The sequence below is a fragment of the Canis lupus genome, chromosome 4 (genome assembly GCF_048164855.1).
Source record: "Canis lupus baileyi chromosome 4, mCanLup2.hap1, whole genome shotgun sequence".
NCBI lineage: Eukaryota > Metazoa > Chordata > Mammalia > Carnivora > Canidae > Canis > Canis lupus.
In genome coordinates, this window is record NC_132841.1 from 35,112,391 (window position 1) to 35,132,240 (window position 19,850).

The 19,850-nt window shown below is 57.6% G+C and overlaps 1 protein-coding gene across 8 annotated transcripts in view; it reads left to right on the forward strand.

The window, feature by feature from the left end:
- LDB3 (LIM domain binding 3) overlaps positions 1 to 19,850 on the forward strand; it is a 56,827-nt gene that overhangs the window by 34,518 nt on the left and 2,459 nt on the right. For 5 of the 8 annotated variants that reach the window (XM_072823847.1, XM_072823850.1, XM_072823846.1 and 2 more), the window contains 6 exons: positions 32 to 174; positions 6,302 to 6,656; positions 7,611 to 7,791; positions 8,324 to 8,444; positions 13,707 to 13,822; positions 19,419 to 19,690. In XM_072823847.1, the coding sequence (XP_072679948.1) occupies positions 32 to 174; positions 6,302 to 6,656; positions 7,611 to 7,791; positions 8,324 to 8,444; positions 13,707 to 13,822; positions 19,419 to 19,508 (1,006 nt within the window). In that variant the 3' untranslated portion in view covers positions 19,509 to 19,690. Of the gene's footprint in view, positions 1 to 31; positions 175 to 6,301; positions 6,657 to 7,610; positions 7,792 to 8,323; positions 8,445 to 13,706; positions 13,823 to 19,418; positions 19,691 to 19,850 lie in introns of those variants that run through there. The other 3 variants (XM_072823849.1, XM_072823845.1, XM_072823859.1) reach the window with 1 other exon arrangement.

Genomic DNA, 19,850 nt, shown 5'->3' on the forward strand with positions numbered 1-19,850 from the left:
TGGCTGCTAACTCCTCCCCGCTTGGTTTCAGGCCCCAGGCCTCTGCCTACAGCCTGGCCAAGGCGACCTCTCCGGCACCCGCCTCTCATCCATACAGTGAGGCCTCAGCTGCCCCTGCGCCCAAGCCCCGGGTTGTCACCACCGCCAGCATCCGGCCTTCTGTCTACCAGCCAGGTGAGAGGCAGAAGGGAGGGGAGGCCGTGCGGTCAGGCTGGACGTGGCTGCTCGGCCACATCCCAGAGCGTTCGTGGCCACAAGCGCCCTGCTAATGAGGCTCCGAGCCGCCCCCCCGCCCCCCGCCCCCAGTGTGGGCCAGAGTCCTGTGGAGTCTGCCTCTGGTCCTGGGAAGGAGGTGGCAGCTAGGGACGGAGCCGCCCAGCTCTAGGACGGTAGGGTTCCTGGCTGGGCATCTCCAGGCTCAAGGTGAAGGATGCCAGGGTTCAGGGCAGGAGCTAGCTCCTCCAGGAGTGTGGGGCCGGGGAGAGCTGCAAGGGGCAGCTGCAGGTGCAGTGAAAATGCTGCAGGGTTCGGCAGCCCTGATGCGCATCCCGCCTGGTGCTGGTTTCCTGCGTTGAGGCAGGGTGCTGGGGGCGCGGGGTGGGGGGACACCATCAGCAGCGGTGACCCAGCACAGGGCCAGCCGAGCTCACTTGGCCGTCGGCTCTGTTGCTCTGGTCCCTATTGCATCACTGCCCGGCCCCTCACAGGCATGAGGACTCGGCCTGGAGCCCCTCTTTCCTAGGCACAGGCTGGCAGGCTCCCCAGAGCCCGAGGGCAATTCTAATGTGGCTTGCACCCCCGCCCCCGTTCCCCGAAGCACAGCTGAGAGCCCTGTAGCTGGTATGTCCCCGGCTGGCGGGGGGCCTGCGTGCCTGGCCTATGGGTGTGTCACAGGAGGGCTGTGGGCATCTCTGCTGCCGCCGGAGACCGCACTGGCCCCTCCTTCCCAGGAAGGCAGGGAGGGCTGCGGCGGGTTTTCTTCCCTGTACGCCCCGCACCCAACCCAGGCCTAGGACTCGGCCTGCTCAGCACAGGTCGTGAGTGAAGGTATAAATGAGTGTGTGGATGCCGGCAAGGAACCCACATCGGGGGGAAGGAGTGGCACGAGGAGAGGCTGTGCACCATGCCCTCCGGCAGCCAAACACATGGGCCATGGTCACAAGGGCTCCCGGGGCGACCCTGGTGCGAGTTTCATGGGTGGCTGAGATAGGATTTGAGGTGCGTGCACACTTCTCGTAGAGAGCATTACACTTTCTCTTAGGGCCACCCTGAATACAAGGGCACGGTGGCGTCTTCCTCCTGCAGTAGTGTTCCCACTGTTCTCTGCCCCCTCGCAAATTATTACACACGCACTCTGCTTACCTATGGTAACAGTGGTGGGGTGAGGATGCTGATGACTCGGTTGGGGAAGAATGGGGACAGGGACGGGGCTTCTCTGTGTCTTGCAAGAGAGGGAGAGTTGATCAAGAAGTGATGAGGTAAAGGAAACAGCAGAGGCAGACGGGAGTTCTTAGGGACAATGAGAGACCCCAGGGGAGCTGGAGAGCAGATGTGGGGGGCAGCTGGGGACTGGGCAGCAAGGGCCTCAACTGCGGATAGCTTGCCTGGGTGTTTGTGGGGGGCCGCGGGGGCCCTCACCCGGACGGCAGGGCGGAGGGGCCACTTCAGCATCACACCGGATCCTGAGTGGGCCTCACACCCACACCCACCCGGGCAGAGCACCTCATCCCCGCCACCTGAATTCCCAGCTCTGGAAAAATGGGCAGGAAGCTATGTAGACCTCGTGTTCTGGGGATGAAATGAAGCATGCGGCCCAGCACCTGGCACCTGGGAGGTGTCCTCCCCTGTCCTTGGAGAGGCAGGGACTCCGAGTTCTGAGGTTCCAAATCCACAGGATTAGGGAGCAATTGGAGCTGGCTGTGATGGGGGACGATCTCCCAGGGAGCCAGGGAGCCTGAGGACACGGCTGCCCTTTGAGGCTGGGGCCAGGGGACAGAGGGTGGGGAGGAGTTCAGGTGAGCCCAGCGGGTACAGGTGAGGCTGCGGCCGCCCCACGCAGATGAGGCTCTGCACCCCCCCCCCGTGCAGGTGAAGCTCTGCACACACGCAATCCCCCCCCCCCCCCCCCCCCGTGCAGGTGAAGCTCTGCACACACGCACCCCCCCCCGTGCAGGTGAGGCTCTGCACACACGCACCCCCCCCCCGTGCAGGTGAAGCTCTGCACACACGCACCCCCCCCCGTGCAGGTGAGGCTCTGCACCCACCCCACCCCCCCCCCGCCCGCGCAGGAGCAGGAGCGTTTCGGCGGCGGGGCGCGGCTCCCTGCGCGGGCGAGGCCTCCGGGACACCTTCGGGGCGGCCCCGGGCGCGGGCTGTCGGCGGCGGATCCGCCAGGGGGCGGCAGGGCTCCGAAGACGCGCGGCCCGCGCCGCCCCCTCCTCCCCGGGCCGGGCGCAGGCGGCCCCTCCCTCCGCGGCTCCCGGGCCGCACAGACGTGAACTCACGCCCGCCCGCGGGGGAGGAGGCGCCCGGCCGCCGCCCCTGTCCCCTGTCCCGAGAGCCCGGCGGCTGGCAGGCGGCCCGGGGAGACGCGGGGACGCGGGCCGGGCCGCTCCCGCCCTCCGCCGACCCCGCCGGCCTCCTCCGCGCCTGCGCGGCGCCCGGCGGAGCACCTGGGGCGCGGGGGGGAGCAGGGGGGAGGGGGAGAGCACCTGGGGCGCGGGGGGGAGCAGGGGGAGGGGCGGGGGAAGAGCAGGGGGGAGGGGGAGCACCTGGGGCGCGGGGGGAGCAGGGGGAGGGGCGGGGGGAGAGGCAGGCCCGACCTGGAAGGAGTCGGAAATCACCTTGTTTAATTACACATCCCCGCGGCCCCCGAGTGCGATAGGGGCCTTTTGAACTTGCCAATTAGAGATGGAACCTGCACCTTCTAATTTAGCCGGGCCTCAGCCCGTCGGGTAGAAAATAGCAACAGCCCCGGCCCGGAGATGGGAGGTGGGAGATGGGAGATGGGAGATGCGGAGCTGCTGCTGGCGCGGGCAGGGGCGGGAAGGGCGCGGAGGCCACGGGGGGGGGGGGGGGCGGGGGGCGGGGCGGCCGCTGCTCCGGCCCTACCCGCCTGCCCCAGCGGCCCCGAGGTCCCAAGCGCAGCCCGGCGGGGGCCCTAGGACCCTAGCACGGCCCAGGGGGACCCAAGGTCCCTACCCGCAGCCCCAGCAGGACCCGAGGTCCCTAGTGCGGCCCAGCACACCCCGAGGACTCTACCTGCAGCCCCAGCAGGACCCAAGGTCCCTACCCGCAGCCCCAGCAGGACCCAAGGTCCCTACCCGCAGCCCCAACGGGGCCCGAGGTCCCTACCTGCAGCCCCAGCAGGATCCAAGGCCCCTAGCACAGCCCAGCGGGACCCGAGGTCCCTAGCGTGCCCCAGCAGGGCCCAAGTCCGCCGGCCTCCAACCCGCCGAGCCCTGCGGGGGGGAGGGGGGGGCTGCAGACCAGGCTGGCCCGGGGAGCCCAGAAGGCCTTCCGAAGGGGGCGGACAGTCTGCCCTGCGGAGGGAACAGGCTCGCGTTGCTGGAGGGAAGCAGGAAAGTGGGCAAGGGCCCGATTTGGAAGGGGCGCGCTGGGTCTGTTCCGCGGTTAAGCAGGACATCGGAGCCCCAAACCTTGTGGTGTCACCCAGGCTCCTCACCCAGCTCCGCTCCTTTGGCTGCAGAACGGGCTGGAAAGCACCCCGGGCCTCAGGGGTCGCAGCGAGCATTGCGTGCAGCGAGACCAGGTGGCCGCTGTGCTGATGAGGGCAGCAGCCCCAGTAAAAACAGATTTCCTGGTGAGCCACATTTTTAAGGGAAAAGGAAGCAGGTGAAAATAATGTTGACATTTTATTTAACTCAGTATCTTTAAAGCGTCATTTTAATATATGATCAATATAAAATAATTATTAATGAGGCATTTTGTAGCATTACGGTAGCCAAGCCCTGAAATCTGGCGTGTATTTTATGTTTGTAGCACGTCTCCATTTGGACTTGCCACATCTCAAGAGTTTACCGGCCACAGAGGGCTGTGCAGTGGCACAGGATTGGGGCTTTGTTCTTAATCCCTTTCCGCCGAGATCCCCCACTTTACAAAGCAAAGGAGTGGGGGACAAAATCTTGCTTAGGACCCCATTATGTGTAAAAGAGAGGAATGAAGCTGCACTGAAATTCTACTAGATCAGCTATCCCCACACCGTCTCCCTGCTGGCATTCCCCTCATCACCCCTGCTGCTAGCACTTTGAGACCCCCTACTCTGGGCACTTGGGTGCTACACAAGGTTGTTAGGAAGGGTGTTGACGCTTCGACTTTAGGCCTCCCATATATGCAGAGTGCATGCATCATGTCCTTCCAGGAGGTCCCTGCCACTCCCTTTGAGGCAGGCAGGAGCATCATGCTTCCTACCTCTGGCCACAGACTCGGTCCCAGGTTATCTGAGTTCAGTATGTTGCATCTCGCATCCCCACCCCCGACACCCCTCAGTCTCCCTGGACCGGTTCCCTCAGGTGCCCATCAGGCAGTTAGATGAGCTCACAGTCCACCCAGGCCCAAAGACCCGGTGACCCAGAGTCACTGTCCTCACTAACGTGAAGTGATGCACTATGCCAGGCACTGGGCTAAGCGCTTTATATTCCTTGTCCCCTCGAATCCTTATGATAACCCCGCAAGGTACTAAGAATGATTAATGCCATTTTTAAAGAAGGACATTCTGGCCCAGAGAGGGTAAGGGACTTCCCCGAGGACACATGGCCAGGGCGTAGTAGTGCTGGGCCCCGACCTAGGGCTGTGCTGCGCAGATGCCGGTGCGTAGGATGTCCTCCAAGTCAGTCGTTATTCTTCAATGACATGGTGCGGCAAGATTTTCTGGAAATTAGACTCATCTTTACAGAGGCAGCTTGGGGCAAAGGAATGGTTTTGGAGACTCACTCTGCCACTTACTGGCTCTGTCTGCACCCCAGTGACCTCACCGTTCAGGAGACTAGCCCGGTGACCTGGTAGGAGCCCAGCCACTCCCTTAGTAAGTGGGAAGAAGATGGATTCCTCACGGACAGGGTGTGACATTCTGAAGCCAGCATCGCTCCCAGGATGGCCCCAGTGCAGGGCCTGGAGGACTTACCCCTCCCACTCCCCACCCACCCACCCACCATCCACCCACCCACAGCACTGGTTCCTGTGTTACCTGGCTCTGAAGGGCCAGTCATCTGGGAGGAGAGCATTTGGCCACAGGCCACCCCAGGTGGTCAGGAGGACGAGGTGGGAGAGACAGAGGCAGGGGGGACGTGAGCCCCTGAGCAAGACCTTCCTTCCCAGCCAGACACCGCGGGGTCTGTCTCAGCACCCCTCGGCGTATGCAGCCACAGGGGCAGGCTCGGGAATGGAGGGAGGCTGCCCCAACATGCTTCCCCAGGACGGCAGGTGAGGCTTCTGGAACCTCCCTGGCTGGAATGTGCGTGCAGGCTCCACGTGGGAGGAAGCAGAACCTCAAAGCCTACGTTTTGAGGGCCCGGGCCTCAGAGGGCCTCGGGTGAGCAGCTGCAGTGCTCCTCTGTGTTGTCACCCCAAAAGAATTTTCAGCTCTGGGAAAGCTGCAGGAAGGGGTTCCAGAAGGGACGCAGCACATTGTCCTGTGCTCTGACTTCACGGTGATGTCCTCGCAGCTGCCCAGGCCTACTCTGTGCCCCCCAAAACCATGTCGGGGAGCAGGGGCTCCCAGAGGCAGCCAATCTGTGTCACCCCAGCCCCTGTGCGCAGGCTCCCTCTGAATGGTTCAGACCCCCCACCCTGATCAAACCAAGGTGAAATGCTCCCCCCAGTACAAATTGAGCTGATGATTATGGCTAAACGTGAAACCTGAACCCGAAAATCCAATCGCCCCTTTGTCCCAAGGGCTGGACTAGGTCCCGGTTCAGCAAGTACACGGACCTGAGGCACTTCGGGTGTCCCACCGCCGGTCAGAGTGCAACCGAGAGCACTTGGGGTCAAGGCCACGCTGCCCGGCTCCAGGCCCGGCCCAGCGGGGGGACCTAGGCACGCCGGGCCCGCTCCCCGCGACCTGCAGGCCTCTGGTGGTGCCTCCAGAGACTTGACGTCCCTTCCCAGCCCATGCGGGCTCCCAGGTCCAGCACTGGGCGTCTGGAGGTTGGGAACCGCGTCCTCCACAAACACGGGGATTGGGCGGCAAGTCACAGGCCTCTGTTCTGGGGCCCTGGCCGGGGTGGGCGCGGGGGAAAGGAATTCCTGATGTGCTTTTCTTGGGCTGTTTTTGGCTTGGCAGTGCCCGCGGCGACCTACAGCCCCTCCCCGGGGCCCAGCTACAGCCCAGCTCCCTACACCCCCTCGCCGGCCCCGGGCCCGGGCTACAGCCCCACGCCGTCCGCGGCCTACGGTGGCGGCCCCGTGGAGTCGGCCAGCCGTCCCCCGTGGGTGGCAGACGACAGCTTCTCTCAGAAGTTTGCCCCCGGCAAGAGCAGCAGCTCGGCCAGCAGACAGACCCTGCCGCGAGGGGCCCCCACCTACGGCCCCCCCGGGCCCCAAGTGTCCCCCCTGGCCAGGGGCATCGTGCAGCGGGCGGAGCGCTTCCCGGCCAGCAGCAGGACCCCGCTCTGCGGCCACTGCAACAACGTCATCAGGTACGGTCAGCTGTGCCCTGAGCCCTGGGGAGCAGGGGGGGACACGAAGGCTGCCCGCTGGCGGCCTCAGCCTCCCCCGGCTCGCCAGCTTGTCTGGCCCCATTGGGGCTCCAGCTTCCACACCCGTGGGACACCCACGTCCCTGGGGAGTCGGGACGACTGTGTGAGGTAAGCGGGGGAAGCTCCCAGCAGGCTGCCGGGCGCCAGGGCCGCCCCCGGGCCAAGGCCGAGTTCGGGGACCCCGGGTCTTGCTGTTGGTGGGTCTGGTGGGCATGCTGCAAGCCGGCGGGTGGTGCTGGCCTTGACCCAGCTTTCCCTTAGGGTTGCCCCTGGGTCTTTCCCAGACAGGCCAGGGCCGCTCAGGCCTGAGGCGTGCAGCAGCCACCCTGGAAGGAAGCCCAGTCCTTTCACGGATGTATAGAGTTCAGAAAAGTAAAACTTAAAATGCAAAACGTCTCGTAGTCTCACTGCTTGGCTGCTAGGCCGGAGCTGGGCTGCCCAGGCTGTGCCCGGGGTCTGCGGCCTTGAACAGCTGGCCTCGCCTCTCTGTGCCTCAGCCTCCTTATCTGAAAGTGGGGACCACAGTCCTACCTGTTAGAGTTGTTGTGAGGCCTAAACAAGCTGGCAAAGGCACGTTTCTTCTTAAGCCGCACAGGGCAGGGGAGCCCTCCTCGATGGATCATCGGTCATCAGCTGTCCACTGAAGGACGGGGTACCCGTGCCTCCTGCCCCCCACCGGCAGATATCGGAGTCCCTCCCCGCTGTCTCTTTATTGTTATTGATGCAACGATGAATCTCGGTTTGCATAGAGCTTTTTCCGAACTTCACATTTGCTCATTAGAATGGTCACAAAGTCAGGGTCATCGGGCCAAAGTCTGCACGCTGCTGGGGGTCCGGAATCTCTGGCCCCAGGCTTTCAGGGTGCCTGACAGGTGCCGTTCCCCGCTCCCCCAGGGGCCCCTTTCTGGTAGCCATGGGCCGTTCCTGGCACCCGGAGGAGTTCAATTGCGCCTACTGCAAGACCTCCCTGGCGGACGTGTGCTTCGTGGAGGAGCAGAGCAACGTTTACTGCGAGCGCTGTTATGAGCAGTTCTTTGCTCCGATCTGCGCCAAGTGCAACACCAAAATCATGGGGGTAAGTGGGCGGCACCCCTCCCCCGACCCTTGTCTTCGCCGTCCACCACCTCCATGGGGGCCCCATTGGGAAGCTAGGAAGAGGAGGTGGCTGACAGCGAGAGCCGCTTGCTGTCCTGGGCGGGGGGGCGGCGGGGGGGGGAGGAGGGCTGTGCCCCAGGAGCACAGGGGCAGAGGTGACTGGGTGCCGGGGCCCTTGCCGCAAAGCAAGTCGTCCATTTACAGGCTGCCTTCGGTGACCCCGCCGTGCCCAGGTGGCCCGGCCCCCATGGGCAGCTGCTCCCTCCCGGCAAAGCTGGGAGAACCACAGCTTCCCTAACCGCCTCGAGGGTGCTTTGCTCACAGAACCCAGCCCCCAGCAAGCGCTACGCGCGAGTGTGAGCTCCCTGCCCTCCGGGCCTGGGCTCTGCGCGTCTGACCCCCTTCCCGGGCTCGCCTGCCCTGCTCCCCGATGGGACGCACCCACGGAGGCCGAGGGCGCCCAGCTCCCGCTGCCCCCGGCCCTCCCAGCCTGAGCTGAGGCTTTCCCCCAGGAAGTGATGCACGCCCTGCGGCAGACTTGGCACACCACCTGCTTCGTCTGCGCAGCTTGCAAAAAGCCCTTCGGGAACAGCCTCTTCCACATGGAAGACGGGGAGCCCTACTGTGAGAAAGGTAGGACCACGGTGCCTGAGGGAGGCCCCACGTGGGGGGGCGGCGGCACGGGGACCCCTGCCTGCACGCACTCTGGGGCACCCTTAGGAGGCTCCCAGCAGCAGAATCGGGCTTTGCTGGGCGGGGGCCAGGCCCGTAGCACCGTCTTCTTCATCTTCTCTTTTTTTGCATGCTTGATCTCCGTTCCCTTCTCTGCACCAAATATGTGGGTCACGCATTGGCATCTTGCAACCACCTGGGAAACCTTCCAGATGATTTTGATCTGGAGTTTGAAAAGGCTGTGGCTCTGGACTTCATTTTAGGTTCTGTTCAGGCTCCACCTTGGGCTGGCTCTGTGACCCTGGACGAGTTACTCAGCTTGTCTGAGCCTTACTGCCCGCATCTGTACAAAGGGGCCTGTGAAACACCTGCCCCACGTGGCGTGGTGAGAACTAACCCCAGGAAGTGGGCAACCCTCGAGCACGAGCCCGTGAAAATCCCTTTCCCTGCTCCTCTGATGTTCCTTCAGAGTCCCGTAATCTCCCTGCCTGAATTCAGAGTTTCTCTGTTCCCCAAAATGCTACATTTAACCTTAAAACTTGGAATAAGTTATTGTAGAGGGAGCACTCCATTAGAGAATTAGCTGTCCTGGCTGATGAGCCACTTTCTCATTTATTTATTCATTTATTCATAGACGGCCTATTTTTTTTATGACTTATTTATTTATTTTGGAGAGAAAGAGCACCTGAGTGGGGGGTGGGGTGGGGAAGGGGCAGGAGCAGGGGGAGAGAGAGAGAGAAGCAGACTCCCCAGGGGGAGCTGGACACCAGGCTTGATGGCACTATTCTGAGATCATGACCTGTGCTGAAATCCAGAGTCGGGAGCTCAACGGACTGGGCCGCCCAGGTGCCCCTTAGACTGCCTCTCTCGGAAGAGGACGCGAGGCCGATTCCAGCAGAGGTGCCTAGACATGGAGTTAAGACGATCGAACTAAAAAATCAGCACCAAATAAAAGAGGGAGAAGCCAGCGTGCTGCTGCTGAAGGGAAACAGAGCAACGGCGCCTGCGCAGCAAAGCTGAGGGCGGAAAGAAACACAGGGAGTTCGCAGACTTGAGAGTCAGGAGGGAGAGAACACCGCAGCCCCTCCAGGGGGCAAGCAGAGCAGCAACGCTATTCTCCCCTGGCAACAGACTATAGGACAAAAAGCTTCTTGGCTGATATCTCTTTGTAGGTCTCACCCATTGAATGACTTAGCTACTTGGTCACTCAATATCTCAGTTTCCATATCTGTAAAAGGGAGAACATAAGAATGTCTTTTCCCTTATTGGGAGTGTGTGGTGATAATTGTTAGATAATTAGCAGATAATTGGTAGCTGTGTCGTCATGCCAGTACAGACTCTGTTACTGGGGCACCTGGGCGGCTCAGTCGGTTAAGCATCGGACTCTTGGTTTCAGCTCAGGTCATGATCTCAGGGTCATGGGATGGAGCCTCATGTTGGGCTCCGTGCTCAGTGCGCAGTCTGCTTGGGATTCTCTCTCTCTCCCCCTTCCTTTGCCCCTCCTCCCTGCTCATGCTCTTTCTCTAAATAAATAAATAAATAAGACCTTTTAAAAAACCCACAAAAACCCGGATTGCTATTATTAATTGACTAAAAGCATTACAACTTCTAGAATTCGTGTCTGAGGCTTGCAGAAGAATGATAGATTTCTACTATCATCACTGCCCCTCTCCATAGTAACACCCCCCCCCCCAATCTGATGGACGTTTTGGTTGCTTCACTTCTGGGCTATCGTGAATAATGCTGCTATGAACTGCTTGCAGTTCTTTGGGGGTATACGCCCCAAGGTAAGATTGCTGGGTCACATGGTATTTCTATTTTTGAGTTTTTCAGGAACCTCCATAATATGCTCATAACAGCCTCACACCATTTTACGATCCTACCAACCATGCACGGGGTTCCGATTTTACTCCATCTTTGCCTACACTTGCTATTTTACTGGGTTTTTGATAGCAGCCATCCTAATGAGGGTGAGGTGGTGTCTCATTGTGGTACCTTGTCATCATTTTTATCAACAACTTGGAAGAAAAGACAGAAGGGAGAATGCCAGAATGATAGGATCTAGACTCAAAAAGATTTTGTCAACTGCCACGATGAGCTGACACTGTCACATATGATCCCTTGTGCATGAATGAGAGAGTTAGGAAGGTCAGCCCCCCTCATGGATGGGCCTGTCCCTGAGCAGCGCCCAGACCTGATGGGGCATCATGGTCACCTGGGAAGCTTTAAAGTATAGAAGGCCAATTCCCAGACCTACAGATGCAGAATTTCATCACCCTCCTACCTCCACCCAGATGATTCTATACTCAGTTAAGTTTGAGAATCAAAGTATAACCCCAAGACCAGCAGTATCAGGATCACAGAAATGCAGATCTTTGGGCCCCACCCCAGATCTGCTGAATCAGAAACTCTGAGGGGTGGGGCCCAGCAATCTGTGTTTTAGTGAACCCTTGGAGTGATCCTAACGTTGGAGAACCACTGCTCTCGGAAAGCACTAAGCCCTTTTTCAACAGAGAGAGCACCTGTGATTTGATGGATGGAAACCCTTTTACAATAGCAATAAAATCCATTAACTACAGGGTATGAATTCAACTTGGGGCATAAGTGAGTTAGTCAAAGAAAATTACAAAGACCGAATAGGAGAAATAAAGAAATAAATACATGAGGAACTAGATTTTGCTCATGGTGGGGAAGCCACAGGCACAAACTTAATTCCAATTATATTCTCAGATTTTTTAGGGGGTGGGGTAAATGATGAAATATGTGAACTTTAAAAAAAAAATGTATTAGGATCAAGACCTGTGCTACCAGATTTTAAAGCAAAGTGGCAGTTCTCCAGACCATACGGAATCAAGTACAAGGCAGAAAAACCTATCGGCAGGCAAGACTGGACGTTCCATTGTAAGAGCTTTACTATTAGGCTGCACAACAAGAGAAGGAATCATTAATAAGGTTTCCCGAATCATTTATTTGTCCATTCGTCACGGGTCCATCAAATGTGTGCCAGTTACTGTGAAAGACGCTGAGCATTAGGAGTGGGTCTCTGCCCTCAAAAACCTCAAGCGGATACCTTATCCTGCGATATGCTGGCCCATAAATGGATAGTCAAGAGATAATGATTGAATGAATGAACGAATCTGGTGAGAAGGCAGGGAAACCCCAGAGAAGCCCTCAGGAAGGCCAGCTCAGCCATCCTGGGTGGGGTGGGGGACGAGGACTTTCTGGAAGCAAGACCTGGCCCAAAGGGTTGGGAGATCCAGGTAGGCAAGGCAGGGAGGGCTTTCCAGGCCCGGGCCTGGTTCCTGCACAGGCCTGAGGTAGAGGAGAGAGCCCAGGGCACCTGGGCCCAGAGTGAGGCGCGAGAAGGCCGAGGAGGGGCACGGGGCTCCACCCCACGGAGATACGGCAGGCCGGGGCCCCGCTTCTCACCCACGCCGGCTCCTGCAGAGCACAGAGTTGTCGTAAACCTGCTCTGACTTTGTGACAGCATTTGCACGTGGCAAACGCCAGTCAGACACGGACCGGGAAACCGTGCATCGGGAAAAGTAGGCGAGAGATGGAAGGTATCAGAGCTCAAAGGCAGACGGAGAGCTAGAGACCGTGGGAAGTCCTGGAAAGAGGAGGGACCTCGGCCCCATATGAAGTCCTGGAAAGAGGAGGGAGCTCAGGCCCCGTGCTGCCGGTGGGATAGAACCTCTGCGGCCAGTTGCCTCGTCTTTAAAATGGGAATAATGCATCTTTGCACAGTGAAGATGAAACGGGAAACCTAGAAAAGCATTAGTATGGGGCTGGGGCCGAGTAGGCCCCAGAACCACGTTTCTTCCCCTCCTTTCGTCATTTATAAAGACATTCACAGTAAGAGCCACGTTTTTGAGTCCTGTGCCAAGTCCTTCCACATACGTGACCTTCCCGAGCCCGCACAGCAAGCCCACGGCTCAGGGCCCAGGGACCCGAGTACCGCTTCATGCTCCCGTTCTGCAGACGCCGAAACAGGCGCTGAGGTTAGGCAACTCCCCTGGAAGGACCGGTTCCTGAACAGAGCCAGGACTTGAGCTCAGAGCTTTGGTTCTTCAGAACCCAAACCCACCGTCCCCGTGGCACACTGCCTCTTGGCTCGCGGGCGGGGGTGGCGAGCGCGCACACCGCCCACAGGAGGTCGGAGCAGAGACAGGAAGCCGTAAGGGGAGGCCATGGGCGGCAGAGCCGAGGAGAGGCAAGGGCACCTGGAGGGGAATGAAGGCTTTGTGAGAGGCATCTGGCTGCTCCGAAGGAATCTGGAAGGTTCTGCACCGAGTGGTCGGCCGCTTGCCCTCGGGCCCAGAGAACACAGCCCTTGCATTGGAGTTAGGACCTGGCCCACCGCGTCTCAGCTCCGTGACTCTGGCAAGCCTCGGCTTCCTCATCCACAAGACAAAACAGAAAAATAATGAAAGTTCAATGTCTGAGGGACTTTTTTAGAAGATTAAGTTCATTCATGGGCTTGTTGACTCACTGGTTCATCCATTCACGCTCTCAGGCCACACGTATGTCGGGTACTGACTTGTGTGCCAGGCACCGTGTCGAGGGTGGGAAGAAAACTAGGACTGACTAACCCACAGATCGGGACATCGAGATGCTGGTGGAGGAGGCTATGTGTGCGGGAAAGCTTGGCGAACTGTAGAGCATCATACAAACAGTACATAGTACTGTTACCGCTTCGGTGATGTGGGGCGGGGAGGCATGTCTTCACGCAGTAGCTCAAATATTGTTTCCAGGAGCGGAAGTTTGTTATTAACCCAAATGCCCAATGACCAAAGAACCGCCAGGCAAAGAACATACTAACAGCTCTCCTTCTTCCAAATTAAGCATAGCTATTGGGAAACATGATTTTTTTTTCTTTTTTTGGGGAGATTGGTCTGTTTGGGTGACAGAGAAAAGAGGAGAAAATCACCCTGTAGAAAGTTAATGAGAGATCTGGAAAGTGTTTGCAAATCAAACCAGCACAGAGTAGCAACTAAGCGTGAATCCATACGACCCCAGGGCCAATTATTGCAAGGAAAAGAACACAGCCCTGTAGCTGAGCATTTCGTCTGCATGATGACGAGGAACCAAGCAGGTCCCACCCGCTGCCCCAGCTCGGTGACCCGGGGGGCTGTGTCATTGCTGTGGCAGCGGGTCAGCGTGGCCAGCATGCTTCTCCCAGCCCGCCCAGAGGCCCGGTCCTCACTCTGCCTTTCATTTCAGACTACGTCAACCTGTTCAGCACCAAGTGTCATGGCTGTGATTTCCCTGTGGAGGCCGGCGACAAGTTTATCGAAGCCCTGGGGCATACCTGGCACGACACCTGCTTCATCTGCGCAGTATGTGTTTGGCCGGGGTTCTCGCTCTCCAAGGAGGGGCAGGAGGGGCCTAGTGGGGCCGCGCGGTCAGCTCTCCACATCCTTTCAGTGTGACATTCTGATATTCTGATGGTTTTTAAGAGCCGGCAGGTACCATGGCGCCTCCGTACGTCACAGTCTAGCGGAGTTTTATTACTAATAGTTACTTAGGAACCAACGTGGCCTTGTGGCTCCCCGTTCCATTAAGGAAAACAGGGTGTCCTCTCAGGATCTTCAAGCCAGCAGCTTCCTCACCGGCACGGCCCTCATAGTTGGAAGCAGCAAATGATGCTCGGGTCAGAGCCAAGCAGGCTGGTTTCCTAGCAGTTGCTGTGGATATGATGAAGTGATTCGAGCGTTTTCCCCCAGATTTTCACCCCGAAACACTGGATTGGAGCCCGTTGACTCATTCTATGAAAAGCTGAGAGAAGGCTCCTTTGATAGAACCTGCATCCCTTTACTTTCCTAAGCTCCTGACATGACAGGCCTTGACATGGGCCCAGGATGAACTCTTACCCATGTGCCGTCGAGGTCTACTCAACAGCCGGGTCATTTCCCCGTGAGACGCATTTCCCTGCGAGGGGTGGGGTTGGAGAGGGGACACGGAAGTCAGTTCACTGACGTGGAGACTCTGCTTAGATCCGAGAATTATTCCTCCCTGGGAAAGGCCTGTAATGTGAGTCTGCGATCGGTTGGACTTTACTTGGGAAAACCAGCGAGCTGCGACGACAACTGTCCTGTTTGTTTTAGCAGAGCTGCTCGAGGTGAAGTGTGGCAACGGCTAAGGCATCCACGCGGTTTAGACCGGACAATTTTATAGACTTCCGGTAGAGGACCACCCTCACCAGAAAGTCTGCTGCGCTCCGGGCTCCACGCCACGGCCACACTCCACCTTTTAGGGGGTGATGGGGTGGGTGCCCCGTGTTGACTCCGAGCCTTCGCTTGCCGGGGCTGGGGTTACACGACCACAGTCTGATGGCTTCAGCGACTAAACGCTGCTGCTCTCGGTGGTTCTGGAGGCTGGAAGTCCAGCTTCGGGTGTCGGCAGGGCCTAGCTTCCAGCCGTTGCCAGCAGTCCTCGTGTTCCTTGAGTCACAGCCGTAGGACCCCAGTCTCTGGCCCCGGGGTCACCCGGCAGCCTGCCCGCTGCGCATGTGTCCTTACGCGGCTCTCTCCGTGCGTCCGTCTCTATATGTTTCTCCTCTTATAAGGACGCTGGTCGTGTTGGATTAAGGGCTCATCTTATTTAACTCACAGCTTAATTATATCTGCAAAGATCCTGCTTCTGGATAAGGTCAGTGGTGTGTCCCTGCACCGAGTCGATTGACGGTCCCGGGAGTCGGGACTTCGGCATGTGAATTTGGGGGAGGAAACAACACAATTCAGTCAAAACACTCTGATTTTCCAGCTTTGGGAAAATGTGTTTCTAATGGCCTTTTAGGGTCCTTTACCTACATCAGGCCCTCCCCACCGAAGAGGGACAACAATGTTAATTTACGGGCTTTAAAAAAAAAAAATTTATGGGCTTTCGGGTTGCCCCTACAGAGCCACGGCTCAGTGAGGCCCGCAGGGCCCTCTGACCCCTACGTTCAAGCCGTGGCTTGTCTGAGGCTAAGACACCGCCTGCAAGCCTGGTGGCCCAACTTCTAGAAGGATCCAAGAGACTTTGGAGAAGGTCCAGGGCAGGCCGTGGCACAGAAGGTCTGTGCTCTCAGGGCAGGCTGATGTCACATGCAGAGGGCACCATGGCAAAGGGTGAGCCTGAGGCTGCTCCCTTGTGCCACTGAGTCTGGCTGAGCTTGACAGTGGCACAAACCCCAGAGAGAAACCAGAAGGAGCAGGAGAGCATAGGGTTGTTCAGGCCATGATTACAAGCAAGTTACAGTAAAAGCCTGAGAGACCCGTCGCGCCGCCAAAGGGTCTACCCGGGAAGCCAGGCAGATCCTGTCCTTTGGAGACTCAGCCTGGTGAATCCTGCGTCTTCCACCAGGATGGGCCTCTGGGCCACTCACTGCCCTGCTGAGATGTACCGAAGAGGAACATGGTTTTGGTTTTGATTTTTGGAAGGCAATCTTTTGATGGGAAAACTCTGAGGATTTTTTTTTGGTGGGGGGGCAAGGGGAGTCCTTTTCCATCACTTTATATTTCTAACTCATCTTTGATGAACATGTTTTCTTATAACTAAAACAAACAGACTTAGGAAGATCAGAACTGGCTCTTCCAGCTGATAAGCTGTTTTCCCATCAGTCAGATCTCAGGAGAGCAGATAACTTGAGGCTACTTCAATTTACCAAATATTGCTTGAGTTTGGGGAAATACAAATCTCCACCTTCAAGGAGTTTGGATCTTGAAAGGAAAACAAAGTTGGCACATACAAGCAATTATAGAACAAGACAGCCCCTCTAAAGCCTCAGGCATATAAAATGATGGCTGAGATGGGGCCCCTGGGGGCTTGGTCAATTCACCGTCCGAATCTTGATTTAGACTCAGCTCACGATCTCAGGGTTGCGAGATTGAGCCTCGCATCAGGCTCTGTGCTGAGCCTGGAGCCTGCTGAAGATTCTTTCTCCCTCTCCCCTTCCCTGCTCACCCTCTCTCTCTCTCTGTTCTTCTCTCTCAATAAGAAAAACAACAATAAAAGTAAAAAAATAAAATGATGGCTGAGAAGGGCTGTGTCAAGGTGGGGTGAGGGATTAAGCTCCTGCCTGGCTTTGGAACTTGAGTTCCAACGGAAGGGATGTGGGGCCCATCTCAGCGGGTCAGAGGTGTCTTCCTGGGGCTCCTCTCTTCCCGGGAGTCTTCCCGGCCTCCAGCCCGTCCCCACTGGTGTGGGCATCGGGGAGGAGGGCAGCAGAGGACCTGCAGGTGGTGCCACAGGCCACGGCCGCTGCTCTGTTTCGTTGCCTTCCAACACTGGCCATGACCACTACTCCTTCCTACCAGGTCCTGATGTCACTAGACCACAGAGCCCGCGGGTTGGACCTTCTGCTGAGTAGTTTGGGGGTCTCCACTAGGAAGCACCGTGCATCCCCCAGTCTCCCAGCCCAGGACACTGAGCCCGACCTTTCTATGATGTTTTCTGCCCTCAGCTCCATCTTATCAATGGGCCACCCCCGAGGCTCTGGCCCGTCCTCCCTTCTTGTTCTTTAGCCTCCCGGTAGCTCTCCAGCTCACCCCAGAGGTCTCACAAGTGGGCAGCGTTGTCCCAGACAAGGCGGGGTCTTGTAGCCGGAGCCCCAGATGTCCTCAGGCAGCTCCTGACGACTCGCTCCGGAGCCACCTGTCTCCATCCTGCCCATCTTCACGGTCGGACCTTGGGCTCGACTTCATGTTTTCACCAGCAGCTTGAAGCCCACGAGAGCCTGGTTACACTCAACATCACCGCGCCCACCTGCGATGCTTTCAGCCACTTCTGTGTTTTAAAGATTTTATTTCTTTATTTCTTTATTTGAGAGAGAGAGAGAGAGCGCACACACAGGAGCAGGCATGGGGGAGGACGAGGAGGAGCAGCTCCCCTGCTGAGCGAGGAGCCTGATGTGGGACTCGATCCCAGGGCCCCAAGATCCCGACCTGAGCCAAAGGCAGACACCTAACTGACCGGGCCACCCAGGTGCCGCTCAGTCACTTGTTTTAGGTCATTGGTTTCCAGGGCCCGTCGGCAGCCCTGAGTAATCCCAGGCATAAAATTCTCACTGGCTCAGGGGCCCACTATGGCACCAGTTTTCTTTCCAGCTGTCTCGGAGCCGTCACACGTGCAGACCTGAGATCCTCTCGAGAGGCTGATTTGTCTATCCTCGTGCCTCTGTATGTGAACTCTCCCTGCCGCCTCTTTCAGAGAGGGGAGGAGGGACAGAGGGAGAAGGAGAGAGAATCTTTTTTTTTCTTTTTTTTTTAATCTATTTATTCATGAGAGACACACAGAGAGAGGCAGAGACCCAGGCAGAGGGAGAAGGAGACTCCCTGCAGGGAGCCTGATGCGGGACTCGATCCTAGGACCCCGGGGTCATGCCCTGAGCCCAAGGGCATACGCTGAGCCACAAGAGCGGCCCTTCCTGCACCTGTTCTGATGTCAGTGTCTGGGATGTGGCCCCCAGCTGTGCTCCCTGTTTGGTGTATTCCGTGTCCTCTATGACACTGGGCCGCATCCCAGCCACTGTGACTTCCCAGCGGACTCCGACACCTTGGCCTATCCCGCACCCAGGGCCGGCCTACACACCCGTAGTCCAGCAAACGTGGAGGGCTACCTCCGTGCACGTCCGTACTCCCAGAACAATTTCAAGTAAGTGTAGCCCCTCTTGCTGGGGGGCGTGGGGAAATCGAGCTGGAGCCGGAGACCCAGCTCCCCGACTTGCCTGGTCTGCAGCTTCAGCGAGACACTTGGCTCTCGCAGCTGCCGTTTTCAGTTGTGAGATGGGGGAAAGTCATACCTTCCCGTACGTCTTCGTGAGAATTAGTGGGATCATGCAGACAGAGGGTCTGGGCTCCCGCCTGACCCGCCGTAACCTCAACAAATATTACTTGGTTTTCTTCTTTCTGTGATGACGCCATCTTCAAACTGCCCTCATGTGTTGTCATCACAGGGACATATAACTTTGCCTCTTCGTTTCCTGTAGTATCTCCCCGCATGCCATTTCCCATGTTGAACTGACCTTTCCCGTGACCGCATCCCACTGGACAACGTACGGCGGGAATTTACGTCATCGTCTCCCTGCAGAGAGACGTTTTAGTGGTTTTCGGTTTTGCGCTTGAGCCTACCTTGTCCCATGCAGTAGGTTTGGCAAGATAAACCCCTCCTGTGCGATAGGGCTCCCTCGGGCTGCCGCATCCCCCGCGGGAGATTGGGGCGATTCCCTGGGCTGTGTCCCTAGCAGGGTGCAAGGAGGCCTGACCCTCTTGGCATTGTTCACTGTTGCTTGTATTTTATTTTTTCTCTTTTACTTTGGTTGCGGTCTTGTAACATTAAAGATAACAAAAGATTGAGGGTTTTTGTTTGTTTGTTTGATTTTGTTAGATTAACAGATACCCAGTGGTCTCTCAGGGAGATTTTGATTTATTTTTCCTTTAATTATTAGTGAGGATAATTTTTTCTGATGGGTTTGTTCATTTAATCACGGTATTTTTTTTTTTTTTTGGATGTTAATCACCTCTGCGGATAGTGACTCACGAGTTTGTATTGGTTTCTTGTACCTTTTGGAGAGCATCGATGGATCATCTTCATCTTTTGTATTTTGTGTATTCCATTTAATTTCATTTGAATTTAGTTCCCCGATCCTCTTTGGAAGTCTTAAATTTTTTTGTAGTTCGACCCTCTACTCTGCTTACAGCATTAAGACTTTGGAGTGGTGAGGGGCGCCTGGTGGGCTCAGTGGGGGGGAGCATCTGCCTTCCGCTCCAGTCGTGACCCCGAAGATCAAGATCGAGTCCCGCCTCCGGGTCCCTGCAGGGAGCCTGCTCCTCCCCTTGCCTGTGTCCCTGCCTCTCTCTGTCTCTCAGGAATAAATAAACACAATCTAAAGAAAGCCCGCCAGGGCTTGGGCGGGGAGAGGTAGGCCGTGCCTCATGCCGCGCTCTCTCGCAGGTGTGCCACGTGAATCTGGAGGGACAGCCGTTCTACTCCAAGAAGGACAAGCCCCTGTGCAAGAAGCACGCGCATGCCATCAACGTGTAGGGAGCCCGGAGCGCCTGACGCTGACAGGCCGGCCGCCTGCTGCCGGCGACAGAGGAGCGAGGAGGCTGGTGTTTCTGGGGGGAAAGGGGGAGACAGGAAGCTACTGAGCCCTTTGAAGTAAGATTTTAGTCCTTCTTCTGCACACAGAGTGCGTACTTGCATAGCTGAGTCTAGAAGCCAAACGAAGATGCCTGACCCAGCTCCAGGGAGTCCGCGGCTGCAGCTGTAGGTCCCCGCTGGGCTGGGGCAGGCTTCGAGGACTGCAGGGACACTGGTCACCCTGCGGGGCGCCGCGCTCCCGGGTGGGGGAGCCGACCCGCGGCCACTGCAGGCCGCCACCGC